General features: G+C 42.7%; 1 protein-coding gene across 18 annotated transcripts in view; it reads right to left on the bottom strand.

The window, feature by feature from the left end:
- The window catches only part of BRSK2 (BR serine/threonine kinase 2), a 380,957-nt gene that overhangs the window by 12,168 nt on the left and 351,098 nt on the right, over positions 1-17,691 (bottom strand). For 11 of the 18 annotated variants that reach the window (XM_083424840.1, XM_083424845.1, XM_083424848.1 and 8 more), the window contains 3 exons: positions 16,544-16,667; positions 13,598-13,778; positions 11,583-11,672 (listed from right to left, as the gene is read on the bottom strand). In XM_083424840.1, the coding sequence (XP_083280966.1) occupies positions 11,583-11,672; positions 13,598-13,778; positions 16,544-16,667 (395 nt within the window). Of the gene's footprint in view, positions 1-4,209; positions 4,258-11,582; positions 11,673-13,597; positions 13,779-16,543; positions 16,668-17,691 lie in introns of all 18 variants that reach the window. The other 7 variants (XM_083424835.1, XM_083424847.1, XM_083424850.1 and 4 more) reach the window with 1 other exon arrangement.

The following is a 17,691-nucleotide window of genomic DNA, read 5'->3' as shown; positions in this document are numbered from 1 at the left end:
GTGACATTGAAACCAGTAACACCAAGGAAAATGTCAGGATGTAAAAACAAAACAAAACTCCTCATTGGTAGCCATTCTACACTGTAGTGCAATTGTAACAAACCCCCTTTCTGTCCATCGCAATGAGTTGCTTAAAACATAGTAAATTTAGGCCAGCACTGCGTTTCCAATAGTGATCAATTCCTAATGCACTATAAAAGGCACTCATCTCAGTTTACTGGCTGAGGGAGCCGGCATACAGCTTCCGAGTCATGTGGCCAGCATGACTAAGCCGCTTCTGGCGAACCAGAGCAGCGCACGGAAACGTCGTTTACCTTCCCGCCAGAGTGGTACCTATTTATCTACGAAGCATTAATAAATCACTTTGTTCTCTGTTGTTCACTCCAGCAATTTAAGGTCAAGGAATACAGTGAGCGTGTCTTGTCCTGAACTTCTTAGGCAATTAATTTAGCTTTTGAAAAGACCACTACTCTTGTCTTGTTTACATACGTCACTTGAAGCAACGCCTAATTGGCAGACATGGTCACATTTGCTTACAGCATCAAGGAGTAATTTGAAGTCTACATAAAACTGAAAGAAAGACTATCCAGAATCCATATACCTCCTTATTGTCACCAGAATACAAGCCAATGAAAAGAATACTGTGGCTCACTGTAGTAACTCATTTGGGCTGAGCCACAGGAAGCACAAGGTGATTGGGACAACTCAGAAGTAATAAGCATGGAGGAGCAGCTTATTCTGAGCTGTAAGATTCCCTCTGTAAGCTAAATTGGAACAATGGTATTTATATAGGATAACAACTACAATTTAACATCCTTCAAAACAGTTTGGAAATCATCAGTTAAGTAAGGAAGTCCTGGCTATGCTGACTATACTTCCAAAGATGAAAAAGAATCTAACTGTGGAAGGATGTGTGGATCCAGAATTGGCCTCCAAAGTCACTTACGGACACACCGTTAAGACCGTGCTCATGGAAGACAATCTTACTCAGCCACGAGTGATCGCCAAAGAAGAGAGAAATAGAAGGACACTCACAGCAGGAAACTGCCAATAAAGATAGTTGGATTAGAAAATATATAACAGGACACCTCATAGCCATGAAGTGTTCCTTCACAACTGAAACAACAGATGTGCATACCAGCCAACAAGCTCAGCTGTCACTTTTTCCAACTCCTATGCCTCTGGCCGCTTTTTCATTTTAAAAGTGCTGAATAAAGAATTAAAGCGTTTATCTATTCATTTCTCCAAAAGTAGTGAAACTTCCTTAAAAGTGCAAAACTATTCCAACCAGGGGAAGAACTGATGGTGACACTGTGGGGTGGGATGAGGCATCCAATCTGCGCAGTGCATAGCGTGCAGAACTCAGCCCTAGAGAAGAACATGAATGCTTCAAGAGAATACAGGGACCCCAAACCTAACCACTCTATGCCTGCTATATCTGCCTTCTTCCACATTCCACATTTTCCACACTTCTTGTTCTTCCCTCTTTTCTTATTCTCCTTAAGAGAGTATCTTCAGGTGTACTTTCTCCCAGATGCTTTGGGATTTCCACAGAATACAGCATGCTGTATTATTCATGCCTGTTCATTAACTTATAATATTTATTTTTTAAAGGTGGATCTCATTAGTGTCACAATGACGATTATGTCACTATACCTGTGTTCCATGGCAAAGTGACAAAGGCAGCAACCCATGTCTAATAGCTAGCCAATGGCAGCACAATGTCCATTTTACTCTTAGTGCTTCAAGAATCACGAAGTAGATCTTAGGTTTCTATGTAGCTAGAGCAAACAGGACCAATTCAGCAGAACTGTTTCACAATAGCTCTCTGTTGCTGAAGCCCATGGGTGGGAAACCTGGAAGCCTGTAGGTCTGATTTGGCCACTGAGGCCATCCTCATCCCAACGCACCCACCTGTTACTCACCTGATGTCGCATGAGAGCCACGGCTGCTAAGGAACTATTGGGAACCTTAGGGTGTGCTTCCATTGTTCCTTTGCAAGGGCAGCCTGTATCGAGTCCAGTTTAAATTTTGCAACGGTGTCATATGTCATCAGGTGATTGACAGCTGCATAGCTCTGCCCATCTGACAAATGTGGTTGGTGCACTGGTCATAACTAGATCGCGCCTGCCACCTGAAAATGGATTCTCACAACTGCTGAAGTCAATTGGTGATTGCTCTGGGTTGGTGCACCATGTGAACACCTTGCTTGTGCCAGCTGCTGATTTCTTCCACAAATGGGTGCTCTAGGTTGTTCCCTTTGAGCAGAAGCTGCAGTTCTGTACACTAGCACGGCAGCAGCAGTAGCAGCAAGGGTCACTGTCTCCTGGCCTTGCTCCTGTGCCTCTAACAGGAGCCTGCCAGTGTCATGCAGAAATTTAGCAGCTGAAATATTTGCTGGCATGGAGGTAAGTGTTGTGGAAGGCTTTGCCTTCTTTATTTCTGCCGTAAAAGAAACAGGAGCAGGGCTAGGGAGGGGCAGGGCGATGAGTGGCAACCCCAGTAGCAGAGTTGGGTAGTGCTGTGTAAAACTGTGGCTTCTGTTGGGATGAGTGAATCAGAGAGCCACATTCCCTGGTCTTCATTCTGACTGATCAGCTTGAATTATTATGGGGTTTTAGTGCTGCATTTCTGCATGATGGTGGAGCGTTCCACTTGGTGATTACTTACACAAATTCTGAATGTTACCCTTTGCTAAACAGATGACTGCTTCGCCCCAATTCTGTGCCTCTGAAAGAGTCCCCATGGCTCCTTTATGGGCAGGGAGCAATTCTCTCAAGTTATCCTAGGCAAGTCACTTCACAATGGGGCAGGCAGAAGCTGAGCCTCGTTGGCTGAGTCTCTTTGCAAGGGAGGGAGGGGTCACTCCCTGGTCCCCACTTTTTCAGGAGAGGGAGGGGGCTTGGGGAGGGGGCTTCTTCCCACCCTCCAATAGCCCACCTGCCTGTTCTCATGATGGCAAGCCGTTGTGACTCTTGGAAAGGCTAGCTTGGGCTGGGCCAAATTGCAGCACACTCATTTGCCACATACTATTGGGGGTCCCTGCTTGCTTCTTGTTTCTGTATAAGGCGGACATGTGAGGTGAATCCCCACTTTGGAAAACAGGTACTGGAGCATTCATTGGGTATCTGCCACAGCAATAATTAAGGACAGAAGCTGAAGGCCTCCCTGTCCAGTGGCCAACTGGCCATATCAATTTTCTCTGTTGGCTCTCCCTGACAAAAGAGCACCTTCTGTCCTTCTGAGCACCCTACCTTAAGAAGGATCTTGACAAGCTGGAAGGTGTGCAGAGGAAAGCAACCAAGATTACGTACAACAGAAAAATGGTATGCAGCCCAATCCAGATCGGGGCCAGCTACTTTCTTTCTAAAAACAAAGGAGGTTGATTTAAGCATGCTCGTGTTAAAACACTTGATTAAAGTCATCTGTAGTTGGGTCCTCAGTCTCTGTTCTGAGTTGCCATATTCTATTTTTGGAAAGAACTATAGAAAGAAAGGAGATAACTTTGGTGATAGAGGAGTAGAGAGAACAGGGATTAAGTATGAGTCTCTCAAGCCAAGGAGGATGAGCTGTTCAGTGGAAATTTGTTCACTTTACACTTGTAGGCCTCACAGTTTGTTTCCATCAAAAGCAAAACAGTGAGTTGGGCTGCAGTTAAGCTTATTTACAGTAGCTAAGGATGCAACCACTGGATGAGATATTTCATTTGTAGTGGGAGCAAGAGAAGAATTTCCCTAGGAACAGTGGGGTGAGACTGATGGAATGAAGGCAGAACCTTGTTGTCCTCTTTTCAGCATGAGCTGGGGGTGGGAGGGGGGAGCCAGGCAGTAGCACAGCAGAGATGCAAGTGGTATACGGCTGCAGAACAGAGAAAGGTTGATTTGAAAGTGAAGTCATAGTAAAGGCTTAAAAGCATGTATAACATCACCAGACATCTTTTTTGGGGGGTGCGGTGGGGTGGAAGAGGTAGTGTGAGAACAGGAATTTGCAAGACTGTGGAACCACGGATGCAGTGGTTGTGCAACATGGCAGGTCTGTGCACACGTGGAGGAAAAAACTGGGTGATGTGTGTGTTCAAAAGGCAAGCAAGAGGTAAAGTGGGTGGTCATAAAGAGTGTCCAGAAAAGGGAGAAGGGAAAGGGTAGTCAGGTTGTTCAGTGGAGGCTGGGGGCTGGTGGGGGGGAGAGGAGGTGGAAGGGAAGTTCTTACCACATTTGGAAAGTCTCCCAGTCATCAACTCCATACAGTTAGTGGTGTCTAGATCGTAAGAGTGGAAAGAGGAAGGAGGGAAAACAATATAAAAAATCGTTTCCAGATCTCTTCGTAGAAGGCAGTAATGTAGCAATTTTTTTCCTGGAGCAGAAACTATATATGGGATTGGCATTTCTACACTTAGTTGAGAGTCTTCCTAAACTCATGATAGAAGGTTGTTGTTGTTTTTTGAATCAATCATGTAACACAGAGCAAACACTTTCTCCTCCCTATCGCTGCCGTATATTTAATATATGTGTTACAATGAATGTCCAAGATTTGGTGACTTTTACATCCTGGCTACCTCAGACAAATTTTGTGAAAAATATCCAAAAATCTAAAGGCCCACAAGTGAATTCTGAGAGCTAATCAAATGTCAGCATTTACTTGGGTATGTCTGAAAGACGAGGGAAATACAACAAATGACAACTAGGACTGGCTTCATTCCCACATGAATGCTGACATTTGCCAAATTTCATACATTCACTGTAAAACCTACAGAAAGAAAAATAAAATACTTTGCAACATAGAAATCCCTGGAAAAGGCTGTTCAGCTAGATCAAATGTGTGAGTCCATTATGATGACTCATAGCACTATGAACATCATTGTCACTAAAATAAAAGTATTATTCTACATGTACTCAAGATGCCAAGCTATCTTCTCTCACTACTACCTCGTCCACCTCAGGAGCTATAAATGCTATGATATCTTGGGCTTCTCCAGACAACTTATTTTATCCCTTAAAACATTCATAGCCTGCTTCTTCTAAGAGTTTATGGCAGCTAGTAAAATGGAAAGAATTACAAAAGAGTGAAAAAAAAGTATATCTATTTATTTAAAACTACCTCCAAAAGTTCTTCCTATTGCTAGCAATAAAGTAATGCAGTTTCCACTTGGCGCCAGCAGTAATAATAGCATCCCCCATGAAAAGGGTATCCCTCTTTCAAAGGAGGGGGCAGTAATTCCCCTACTTGCAGAGCTGTGTTTTGGGAGAAGGGATTACAGTGGAACCTAGGTTGTCAAACGTAATCCATTCCAGAAGACTGTTCGACTTCCGAAATGTTTGACAACAGAGGTGCAATTGCTGGTCGGCAAATTCCTTTGAAAAAATAGAGAAATGTGCCTTGGAAGCCATTCGACTTCCGAGGCGGGTTCGAAAACAGAAGCATTCACTTCCAGGTTGTCGGTATTCGTGTTCCGAATTGTTTGGCGTCTGAAGCGTTTGACAACCAAGGGTCTACTGTACTTAAAAAATGAGACATATTCAGGATGGCAGCCATAAGGGGTGGGTCAGGGCAAGAATATGTTTTGACAGTAACAGCACAAGTTTGGGGCTTGTGAAAAGTAACGACTCCGGGAGCAGCCCATTCCATTTTGACGCCTGAGGCGAAAAGGGAAGTTTCGATTTCCCCCTCTCCCAACGCAAAAGCCAGAGTTTTGCTGCTGCCGATTCTCTTTAGTTCTCTAGGGAAGGCAAGAGGTACCTGGGGAACTCTGTTTGCTGGAGAAGTAAGAAGTGGCAGTAGCAAGAACTCTTCTTGGCAGAATCCTGCTGCCTGAGGCAATTGCCTTGGCAAGCCTAATCATAATGCTGGCTAGGCTTGCCTCACAAAGGAAGCAGTTGGTGGTAGGCCCAACTCAAGGTTTTTGGCTGCCACCTCCATGTGTCTTATCTCATGCTGAGCAACATAACGACAGAGCATCTTAAGGCAGCTTCTGCACTAGGGCTCTTTAACGCTGCTCAGACATTGCTCTCCTGTGATGAGCCTGAAGCAAAAAGAAACAGTGGCTCTGCAACATAGCACCATATATTGCCTGTAACCACAATGGCAGTGTCCATATCCATGGGCAAGGAGGGCATGGGCATGTTAACCTAGCAGCAAGTTCCATACAGCCATGTTTCTGCTTCTTGTGGCTAATGGCCCTTTAATTAGGTCCTTCCTCCTTTGTCTCATTGCTATTAAAACAACGCCAGAGCAATCCTATGCATATCTACTCAGAAGCATGTCCCACTGAATTCAGTTGGGATGGCAGCCCTCAGAGACATTCCAGCACTTCCTCCTTTGCAAAGTGGGAAATGCATTGCTAGCAAAGATGGCTAAAGATAGACGTTCTCTAAAAGGGGTTAGGGTTGTATAAATGTTAGGGTAGAAGAGCAAAGCAAAAGGATAGGTATGCACCAAACAATCCAGCAGGAAGGGATATTGGAAAAGAGAGGCAGGTCTAGGGTGACTGTAGATAAGGGAGCATGATCAGAAATAGCAATGTGAGGAAGGGTCCAGCAGAGTTGAGAATCTGACTGAGAAAGGGCAGCCACCTCTTCCTGCAGAGGCCTTGCACAAGGTGAGAATGCTACAGAAAACAAGGGAAACTAGTTATTTAAAAAGTGAAAGGAGAACCTGGAAAGAGTGCATCCATGGGACAAAGATGAAAGACAAGGTTATCAATGGCCACCAAGTCATGATGGCTCTATATACTGTCTTCATTTGCTGGGGAACAACAGAAGAGGGCCACTGAATTTGTGTCCTGCTTTTGGGCCTCCCAGGGGCATCTGGCTGGCCACTGTGGGAAACAGAGTGCTGGAAAAGATAGGCCTTGGACAGGGCTCCTCTTATTTACAAGCCGTTGAAATCATTTCCATGCATGGATGGATGTTTTATTTATTTATATATAGAGAGGGGGGGGGGCTACTGTAATTAACAAGTAACCTGTGTGCTGGCTTCTGTCTCCATCAGTTGTTCTAAGAAAAGTGGAGCTGTTTCCAAGGTGGGAGTTATAGAGCTTTGAGGATGGAATGCTCAGAAGGGTTTTATTTATGATGCTGGTGGGTCTTATACTCCAGGTTGAGGCCATGCGGTGTTAAGTGTCCCAGTGTGTACATCCTTGTATTTTCCCTCTTTGCTAACACTTCTGGATCTGTTAGCATATCTATAGCAATTATTGAAAAGTCTGACAGGTTCTCAGGACTGAAATGTTTAGCAACTGGCTTCACCCCCTTTTTTGGTTTCTAAAACTTGTTGGTTGTAGTTTTTATTATGTTCTGGATATGACATCCCTTTTTTGCAGTCAATTATATGGATTATAATTATATATGGATTATATTATATGGATTATAATTATATGGACCTAATGGTCAGGGGTCCCTTTACCTTTACCTATATGGATTATATTGCAAGATTTGCTGGTGATGTTCTGTTTTGACAAAAAAAAGTGGAGAAATCCGTAATGGCTATCTTGAAAAAAACTTCATTTAATTTTAACTGATGAAGGCAGTTAACTGATGAAGCAACTGATGAAGGCAGAAGCTGACACACTTTGCTACATAAATAAAGCTCTTTTTGTTAATAAAAATAACATATATATTATTTTAGTGATTAACCAAATCCTAAAAGGAATCCAGAACTGGCTTGTATGAAGTACTATTTGACACCCCTCCCCCCGTGTGTGTACACATACACAAAACTGGGCATCCATGCAATTTTTTGGTGAAGATTTCCATCAACTGGAGCTCTCCAATAACCCAGCCATATGCCAGACCTGGTCTGCATATGCAGCAGAATGCTGAGGAGGTGGAATAAACTGTCTCTTTGGACTGCAGATATGAGATACCATGTCTGAATGCTCTTCTGTGTGAAAATTCTCTACAAACGGGAAACTAGAGCATTGTGGAGACAGTTTCAGTCCACCTTTCTGTTGTGCAAGTCTCCTACTTATAGAGTCTCTTATTGTTGTTTAAACACAGAGAACTATTACCAAAAAAATAACCCCCCACCAGTAGCTCGTAGTGATAAAGTATGTTCTGCAATTTCAACACGCATATCATCTCCTCCTCATTTTCTCAATGAATGGCAGCTTTATTTCACAAACACAGATGCTGGAAACTGCAGTCCGATTCAGAGATCGTTGCATTTCATAAATAACCAATGATTTCTACTAGAGCTTCTGTGTAAAAAGTTCAGCAAGATTCACATCAAGACCTACCAAAGAATAAAGCACTACAATTATGCAGGCCTCCCCTTCATCCCACAGGACATTTAAAACAGCTTATCAAAATAATAAGCGTTTAAGTTTGCATAAATACATAAAGATGAGATGAAGGAACTGTGTGGGACCTACTTTAAATACATCGGTTTCTGATGCTTATCTGATTCTGAAAATAAAGTCAGCAGGTTGCAACCTAGAAATCCCAACCTTTCCTTAATATTAACAATGCAGGAAGTGTAGTAAGCACAAAATGTCCCACTGCATTGTTAACGGTTACGTATAGCCTATTGCTGGAAGCTGGAACTTGCAACAATGGCTGAAAAGTTTAGGAACCACCACAGACATAAAACAGGGCAGGGGGAAAGCAGAGAATTCACTGCTCGGATGAAACAATGGATTATTTTAATACTGCCATTTATGGAAAGGGATACACAGACAGTTAACTCCTTCCCAGAGGAGGTGTCTGCTAGAGGAAAGCAATCAGTCCTGATAACAGAACTGGTATCATATGGAAATAATCACTATTCATTCTCAGAAACATCATTTCTTACTAATGGCTATAGATTTGTTCTGTGGAACAAAAAGAATGCACAAAATTGAGACATGGGCAAAAGTGTGGCACTTTTTTCCCCTATCTACCCAGGCAGGATTCTCCTTTCATTCAATAAGGACTTCTTGGCAGAGTGAATATCCATGGAGATGGTATTCTCTTTTCACTCTGAAGATCATGGAGCTTCCAGAACTCAGGTGCATGAATGAAAGTGTGTACCTAAGGCTGCCTGATCAGTGATCATTTCAAGGAAGAAATCTCCAGTGGCTCAGGGAGCACAGCGCTGAAGTGCTTTGGTGCTGAGTGGCATTTTAGTGGTGCACTTAGCTTTCACCTGTGCACTGAGCTTGTTCCAGTTTGCATTAGATCAAAAGTAATAAGCAGAGCGAGTCCCAAGAAGCAGAAATGAGAATGAGAATGGAAGATACTAACTGGGATGTGCAGGTGTGACACAGGAACGCACCACTGAAATGAGATACACGCACAGACAAGGAAACGACGCGATGTCTATTAATATTGGTGTGAGCTTGCAAAGAATGAGAGACAACAGAAAACAGTCCTGTTCTGAAACCCAGGCAAACCAGTTTAATGGGCCGGCCCACAGCTCAGCAGACCAAGCAGGGTCCGGAGATGTAGCAAGCATCACCTCCACGAAGTCACAAGTCCTTGCTGGCAGTGATGGAGCTGGAGACACGTTCAGAGATGGGGTCACCTAGCTGCAAGGTGCATCTGTTGCAATATACTGTATCATCCCTCTCCCTCTCGCAGTACATACAGTATATGTTTGTGCACAGAGAGGCCTCCAGTCACTCACCTGTAATGGCACCTGACCTGGAAGGTGGGGTACACTGCTTTGCTAGAGCAGGTGAGCTCTCTGAACTTCTCCAGAGGCTAGAATCAGTTACAAATGCTTTGCACTTTAATCTGTGAGTTACAGATTAAATGAACATTGATTTCGACTGAGGCTGCTTTTGAAGTAAGCAACTGTTCCTCACAGAATGCAGCTTGATTTGGTGTTACCCAGGCTGCAAAGACATTATGCTAAGCTGAATGGCCCCTCGTGATTCTATGATCTCCTGGGTGACAGGGGACAAGAAGGTGGCTTTTGTGTTGGAAGGAGAGCAGCATTCCTTCCCATGCCCATTCAAGGCTCATCTGGCAATCATCTGGGAACAATTCTTCATTAATTCTATTCCATTTTAAAACAGTGCCATTGGGTGCCAACTTCCCAATAATTCCTATCCCATTTCAAAATTTCCTATCCCATTTCAAACGAGCATTATTTTGGGGACATTTTTGCTTCCCTGTTTTCTCAACCACAGCCTGGACATCCATATAATTTTTAAATCACAGCCACATACGAAATAAATGTTTCTTGTCAAGAATTCCATCCAGTCACAGGTTTATTTTAGTCTGAATTCACAGAAAGTGGAGGCTGTTTAATAAGTCACTATGAGTAAATGCTACACATGGGAAGTTTGTTCTCTGTTGTTATTGTTGTTAGCCTCAAAAAGATGCTAACCTTATTGAACTCTTCTAAAAGCATGAAGAGCTGGGGCTAGTGAGGACAAAGGCAACTTTCTTCCCATGTGGCTACAACCACTGCATGATGAATTTATATAAGAAGCAGTCATCCTGCAGTGCTGAGTCTTGGAATCTACCCTGATGCTCCCTTTGCTTATTAATTTGAAACTCCTTGTTTCCTATCCTAGACCAGCCAGACATCTGCAGATGCAAAGTAAGTGACAGCAGTCTGTCTGACCAGATTCAAATTATATTGATCAGTTTTAGACATCTAGTAATTCTTTCCCAATCCTTGCTCTCAGTTGTGAAAGGCTGCCCATCTCCTCCCGTTGATATATTTCTCACATGTTTGTCATCACAAGAGTGGCTTTAAAGGGTGAGATTAGCTACCACTGGCATAGAGAGAAATTGGACTTTGGGTCTATGTACCTCATGTTTTGTTCTGTTTTTCCCATACACTTTACAACAGACAAACGTATCCTGTAGTGTTGCAGAGTTGTTGTTGTTTGCTTGGAAGAAGCTAAATCCGCTTATCCTAGTGACCTTCACGAGGTGAAGCAGTGAAGATCAGGGCTTGTGGAAGGCTAGAGAGGTAGTAGGGGAATTGCTAAATGAAGAGATTGCCAGTAGATAAATGTTCATCCCATTCATGAAAGGGCTAAAGGGTAATAAAAAATTATTTCCTTGTGGAGTGTGGCATAAAACTGTAACAGGCGAGATATTTCTGCCATTGCTCAGCCATTTCCACTTCATTAAAGTGAGCAGATAAAATGGCATGTGGCTTCTTCAGAGTAAGTGACTTTCCAAAAATCAGTCTTGCTCTAAACTTCCAATAATTCCCACTTGCTAGCAAAAGTCACTTCCTCCCCAGGAGCTAACTCAGGCCATTGTTTCTTTTAAAAAATGGTTTGTAGAGGACTCTTTCATCAGATACATTTTGAGGCATGTCCATGATTTTGGGGTGGGGGGGATTTTTGGAATTAAACAAACTGCTGATGACACTTCCTGTGAAAAGGGGGACAAATGGCTCTTGGGGCAGGGCAGGGCAGGGCAGTTCACGTGGAGGTGGGGGGGGGATGCATTTAGGAAATGGGAATTGGTGCAAGGCAGGTGGGAGTGGAGCAAATGGCAAGGGAGAGATGTGCAGAGGAGTCTTACTGTTTGTGCTGAATGAAACTAGTTTTCTAGGTGCAACTTGAGGGCTATGCTGATAGGTGCTTCCAATTCATGTCCTTGCCTGAAGCAAAGCACTGAGCTGTGGAAGCTACTTACCTGATAACTGCTGCACTGAAGGCTGGTCATGTGTGCTTAACAACTGTGCCTGAATGGTTTCTACTACCCTCTTAAAGCGACGGCTTGGACCTGTGAAAAGACACATCGGACTGTGAGTTGTGGAAGAATTGAACACTGCTGTGGAAGGGAGAGTGTAGGAAGAGAGCACATTTCCATTAACTTTTCTGCTCAGTATTAGACTTCATCTAAAAGCTTCTCATCCTTATGTTTATAAATATGTCCAATTCCCTTCTGTTAATTATTTCTTCTCCTTTATATTCCCCCCATGCCACCATTTTGCTGCTCCTCTGCCAGCCCCTCTGGCTTCTCTCACTCCTGCCTCTGGGCTTCCAGCCATGCTGCTCCCTATGCTCAGAATAGACCCCACCTCTCTGTTCAGCAAATAATTTCATTTTTCTCTCCCAAGTCCTTATCTCAAGACTCACTTATGCAACAAAGTTTTTTTCAGAGCCAGCTACCAGAGGCTCGCTTTACCTGCTCCTCCATTACTAATTTAGTCTCTCTTTCTTGATCCCCATGACTTTCTATCAATCCTTGAGCTTTCTTCTATCTTGCCTAGTTAATGAAAATGGCAAATCCTCTAGAAAGGAATGGTGTCACTTTTATGTTCTGTACAGCATGCACCCAAGGACCTTGTTCCAGCTCTATGAAAGTTTAATATCAGTAGCAGTAGGTTATGCCTATCACATTCTTAATAAAGCTTTATGAAGACACACTTCCCTCTGAAACTTACTAGACCTTCCAGCTCCCTTGCAACATCTGTAGATCTCATTATATTATACTTAACTACCTAGTTCGTATACCCCTGGTACCTCTACCATTTCTCCCCAACATGGCCAGCAAAAAAACACTGTTCCTTGTTTGCTTGTTTGTATTTTTAAAGAAACACTGCTTAGTCTCCAGGATTTTGTGTAACCCAAATCCCCAAAGCAAAGTAGAACTATATGTAATCTAAATAACCATCCATTTCCAAAGCTTTTGCCTTTTTTTAAAGCACTCCAGAACAGCTGGTGTCCCATGAAGCTAAACACAGTCAGTATGACTAAAGAGGGTGGAGTGGTAAACTCAACCCACCTCAATTTGAGTACTGCTAGTCATGCAATGTGGCTTACCAAGTGTTTGACAGGCCTACCATTTTATTTTATTTTAGTCTCAGGCAGGCAACAAAAGCAGATTTACTGAGTCCTGTTGGACCGCCATACCTGGATGATGGACAATGTTCATCCGCGCAAGTCACAAGCTACACTAGGCTAAATGCCCCAAATAACATCTTAAGGGCACCAATTTTGAAAGCTCTCTTCCAGAATTCTGAAGACTAGTTTGACTGCTAAAATGTTTTCTTTTGAAGCTGCCTCAAACACAAACAAATCCAGAGAGGCAGCTGTGTTAATCTGTTGCAGCGAAAACAACAGAAAGTTTTGTGGCACTTTTAAAGACCAATGAATGGTATATTTGATCGTCAACCCTACACAAGAAAAGAAATACAAACTATGTAAATCACTGTGTGTGATAAGTGCATTTCACAGCATGTATATCTGACATTCACACACAAGGAAAACATAAGCTGTGTTAGTAAGCTACAACTGTTAGCAGTATAATTATGCACACGCATGGCAAAAAAGTGTGATGTGCAATTTTCCACACATGATGACCAGCAATTTGGATGGCTTTAAGAGAGGATTAGACATGTCCATAAAAGATAACAGTATCAATGGCTATTAGCCACAATGCCTATGTCCTGACTCTACTGTCTGAGACAGTCTGTGAATGCCACTTGTTGGGAATCACAACTGGGGAGGCTGTGGTTGCACCCAGGGGTCCTGATCCAGCAGGGATTTTCTTACAACTATTTAGACACCATTTGAACACTTCCACATACATGCAAACTGCTGCTGCCTGTTGAAGAAATTAACTACAATTAAGGCCGCCCTCGCTATTTTGTCTGTGCTCCTCCTCCTCCTCCTCCATGCAGACAGCAAGCTTGTGACAATTACCTGATAAAAGTGTGAAAGTGACTGAGTAGATCCCGTTCTCTTTCTGGGCCTCCCCACCTTCTGTGTATGTTATGTCCACTTGGAACTTCACTGGCTTCTGAAAGACAGCAGGGCCCCCTGTGGATTTGTACTCTGCGCGGAAGCTTGTCTGTGAGATGACGCTGTGACTGAGGCTGGGGATCTAGTAGGAAACAACAACATGAAGAACAAATGGTACTACCGCTCTAAAACCAGTGGCAACACACCAATTTAAAAAGCATCAAATTCTGAATGGGAAAGACTGCTGTTTTGTGGGACTGCCCTTTCTTTAAGAATGAAGGAGCATTCCAGTCTGATCTGCAGCAATAAAAAATGAACTTCAATAAGATCTCATCAGCTAGCCATTTATTAAAAATTGTTAAATGCCCAAACTCCTGGCTCCGAGAACTGCTCACACACAGCATCTCCGCCTTACCAGGATTCAATTTCAGTTTCACTGGCTCTGATCTAGTCCACCACTGTGTTTAGGCACCAGCCATGGCTTCTCTTGATTCAGATGTTACAGAGAAACAGAGCAAGGTGACATTTGCACATTGTTGACACCACACTCCAAATCTCCTAATGATTGCCTCCAGAATCTTAAGCAGCACTGGGGGCAAAATAGTCTCCCAAGGCATTCAAGAACAAAGTTTACAGAGTGCAGGCACATAGTCATTCTGTGCTCTTCTCTGGACCAGCCCTGCAGATTTGAGTGGGACCACGGTAAAACACTGCCGCGTGGGTTTGTGGGAGTATTGCACAAGTCATAGCTGTCAACTTTTTCCTTTTTTTAAGGGAAATCCTATTTGGAATAAGGGAATTTCCCTTTAAAAAAAGGGAAACGTTGACAGCTATGGCACAAGTGTCAAAATGTATAGGAAGCATTCTTGGACTGATAATGTGGAAAGGAGAAGAAGAAAAAAAATGAAGTTATTAATATAGTGTTGAAAGCACTTTGCACACATTATCTTCATGCACCTTAGAACAAACCTGCAACTCTTATTACCTCCATATTACAGGTTTGGGGAGGGCTGTGAGGTAGCAGTTTGACTTTGGTCCCCAATGAGCTGAGATTTGAATCAGCACTGTGTTGCTCATGCTGTTAACTACTCTGCCACACTAGCTCCCAATAATTATTTGGGGCTGTTATCTTATACACTTTTATCTGGGTATATCCTATTGTTATCCAACTTAAACCATACTCAGATACACCAAAATCAATAGACTTGAGTTACTTATGCCCATTTATTTCAACAGGTCAACTCTGAGTATGACTAACATTAGATTTCACCCAATGCCAACTTCTGGGTAGATCTATACAGAGTTGCACTCTGAGGGACTTAAAACTGGCAAAGATCATTTGAGATTTTTGCTCTTACACATACGACTGTGTCACACTCCACTTTAAAAGAAGCCCCAAAGATTAACTGTTTCAGTGAGAGTTCCAGAACATGTCTTGAGATTGTCTTCTCCCAAGGGCAGAGTTTGCTTTGGCCCCCAGAAAAGGGCAAGAAATAAGCTACTAGATGGGAATGTAAAGGAATCACCCTGTTATGTATAGCCACAGTGATTTTATGTGCAATTTTGCTTGGAGTATGGCTGGATTTATACACCATGCTCTGGGGAACCTGAAAAATATGCCTAAGAAGTTAATCTTTTTAAAATCTTATTTCTCAGGGAAGTTCTGCTAAGAAAGCCAGCTCTGAGTCTGGCATATATGAGTGAGAAATGAATACATAAAAAAGAAAATGAGTAACGGTGAGGGAAAGATGGTGTAATTGAAGAACAAAGAGGCAAAGGTCACTTATACACTAGCCATTTAATATGGAGCAGACATAATCTCTTCACTCAGTTTTTACAGAGAATTTAGATGACAGCATTTCCAACTCAATGTATTCCAGAATACTTCATATTTTCCTCCCACCTTTTTCAGATCTGATCTGTGATTTTTAAAAATAGCTTGTATTTTTTAAAATAAAAAAATAAAGATGACATTTAGTCAGGACATGCTATATAGCCATAGTAACAATAAAAAACACTACACCAATGGAAAGAAGCTTTCCTACCACTGTATATTCTCCTACATTCTAGTACCATAAAGCACCCCTACTCATTTTGTTAAAATGCAGTTCAGAATGGCATTGGGCCTTCTTGGGGCTACTGTCTCTTTAATTTCCCTCCATTCTTTGTTTTAAAGTGGCTTCTGCTTCTGGCTCTTACATTGGTCAGTTCCTGTTCCTCGTGTGGTTGGTGATAATTACAGTGGTGCCCCGCAAGACGAATGCCTCGCAAGACGGAAAACCCGCTAGACGAAAGGGTTTTCCATTTTGGAGGTGCTTCGCAGGACGAATTTGCTATGGGCTTGCTTCGCAAGACGAAAATGTCTTGCGATTCCTGGGGTTTTTTTTTTCGCTCCCCACCCCCTTTTTCTAAGGCACTAAGCTGCTAATAGCCTTTTAGCAGCTAATCCGCTAATCCCTTAAGCCTTTAATAGCCGCTAAACCGCTAATAGCGCTAATCCGCTAATTCGCTAATGGGCTTGCTTCGCAAGACGAAAAAACCGCTAGACGAAGAGACTCACGGAACGGATTCTTTTCGTCTTGCGAGGCACCACTGTACTAGTTTTGTCTTTGCAATCAAAGCAAATGTTCATTAATTTTATTATTACAATTACATGGTTATAGTAATAAAAAATAAAATTTCTAAAAAACAATTACTCCAGCTGAAAAGAAACCCAAAATAAAACCGCCTCCCACAGATAACAGGAACTGATTAGTCAGTAACCAAGAAACACTGTGGCCACAGGAGAGAACAGAAAGAAATTTCAGTTTTAAAGGGCACTAGTGTGGAATGTGTCTGGAACTACAGGCTGAGGAACCACAGCTCATCAAGTTTCACTTGTGTGTTTATGTTTATGTCCGTACTTACCGAGAGGAATGCATGGACTATGTCAGCCTTGATAGAACTCAGCGGTTTGTCCTTAATAACCACAAAGATCTGTTCTTCTTTCTCTAGGTTGATAAAGTTACCAAACCAGGATTTTTTGGCAAGCCTGACCAATCCAGGAGGGAGAGAAAGAAAAGGCGAAAAAACAGAAAGCAAAGAGAAGATTTAGAGAAGAAAAGCACAGGCAATTATAATACACAGCCAACTAGGCCTTAGCTACGCTGTGTGGAACGGTGTAAGTCATTGTGTCAAGAGAGTCATATTTGCTCAGAGACAGAAAGCACCCCAGTGATGCATTTGGCTTTACTACAACAGTATGTACAGTTGGAAACAGAAGACTAGGTACTGTCAAGTAAACCTAGAAGGGCAGAGGCACTAATGGATACAACTGTGAAACAGCTTTACAAGATACAGCAGTGGGCTGAATAAGGAGGACATTGGTAGGACTCTTTGTGTGTGCCACTGATATGCACACACGCTGTCCATGCACACCCTGCTTTCTGTAAGCACTCGGCACATGAATGTGTTCTCTGGCACCCTAAAAATCCAGCGTGCACTGTGCTCATTGACAGCCTCCTGGAAACTCATTACAATGTCTAGTCCTGAGGTTATTTAATCTATAGTAATATCACCCATTTAAGAGAGAAATGTTTTGCACTCTTAGCTTTCGAAAGCAAGCTGGATTTAAAAAAAGAAAAAAGCATCTACATCTGCCTGCCTGCCTAACAGAGGAAAAGAAAACAATCACAATTTGGCAAATCTCTCCCAGTTCCTCTGTTAAAACTGGGTTGGGAAAGCACAACTCTCTGAAATATTAATAAGCAGCTACAGCTGACCATAAGCCAAAGATTAGCATGGGGAACAGTAAAGAGAAAGGGCCACTCATTTAAGTAGGCTATTAAGAAGTCTAAGCTTTTGTCTTCCTCAAACACACCAGAATGACTCTGTAGGCCTCAGAACAATTATGCTGTCTGTTCCTTGCACATTAAAAGCCTTTGCTGATTAGATATTTATATGTATAGTTATCCATCCAACTGCCCCAGTCCCTTCAGACTTCAGGTTGCTTCAATACACCTCTGAATAGAAACAAATGAAGGATGGAGCAAGTGCTTTTTCTAGCACAGGTACAT

Source organism: Podarcis tiliguerta (genome assembly GCF_965153285.1).
Source record: "Podarcis tiliguerta genome assembly, chromosome: 1".
Classification (NCBI taxonomy): domain Eukaryota; kingdom Metazoa; phylum Chordata; class Lepidosauria; order Squamata; family Lacertidae; genus Podarcis; species Podarcis tiliguerta.
This window is presented reverse-complemented; position numbering and strand designations above follow the sequence as displayed.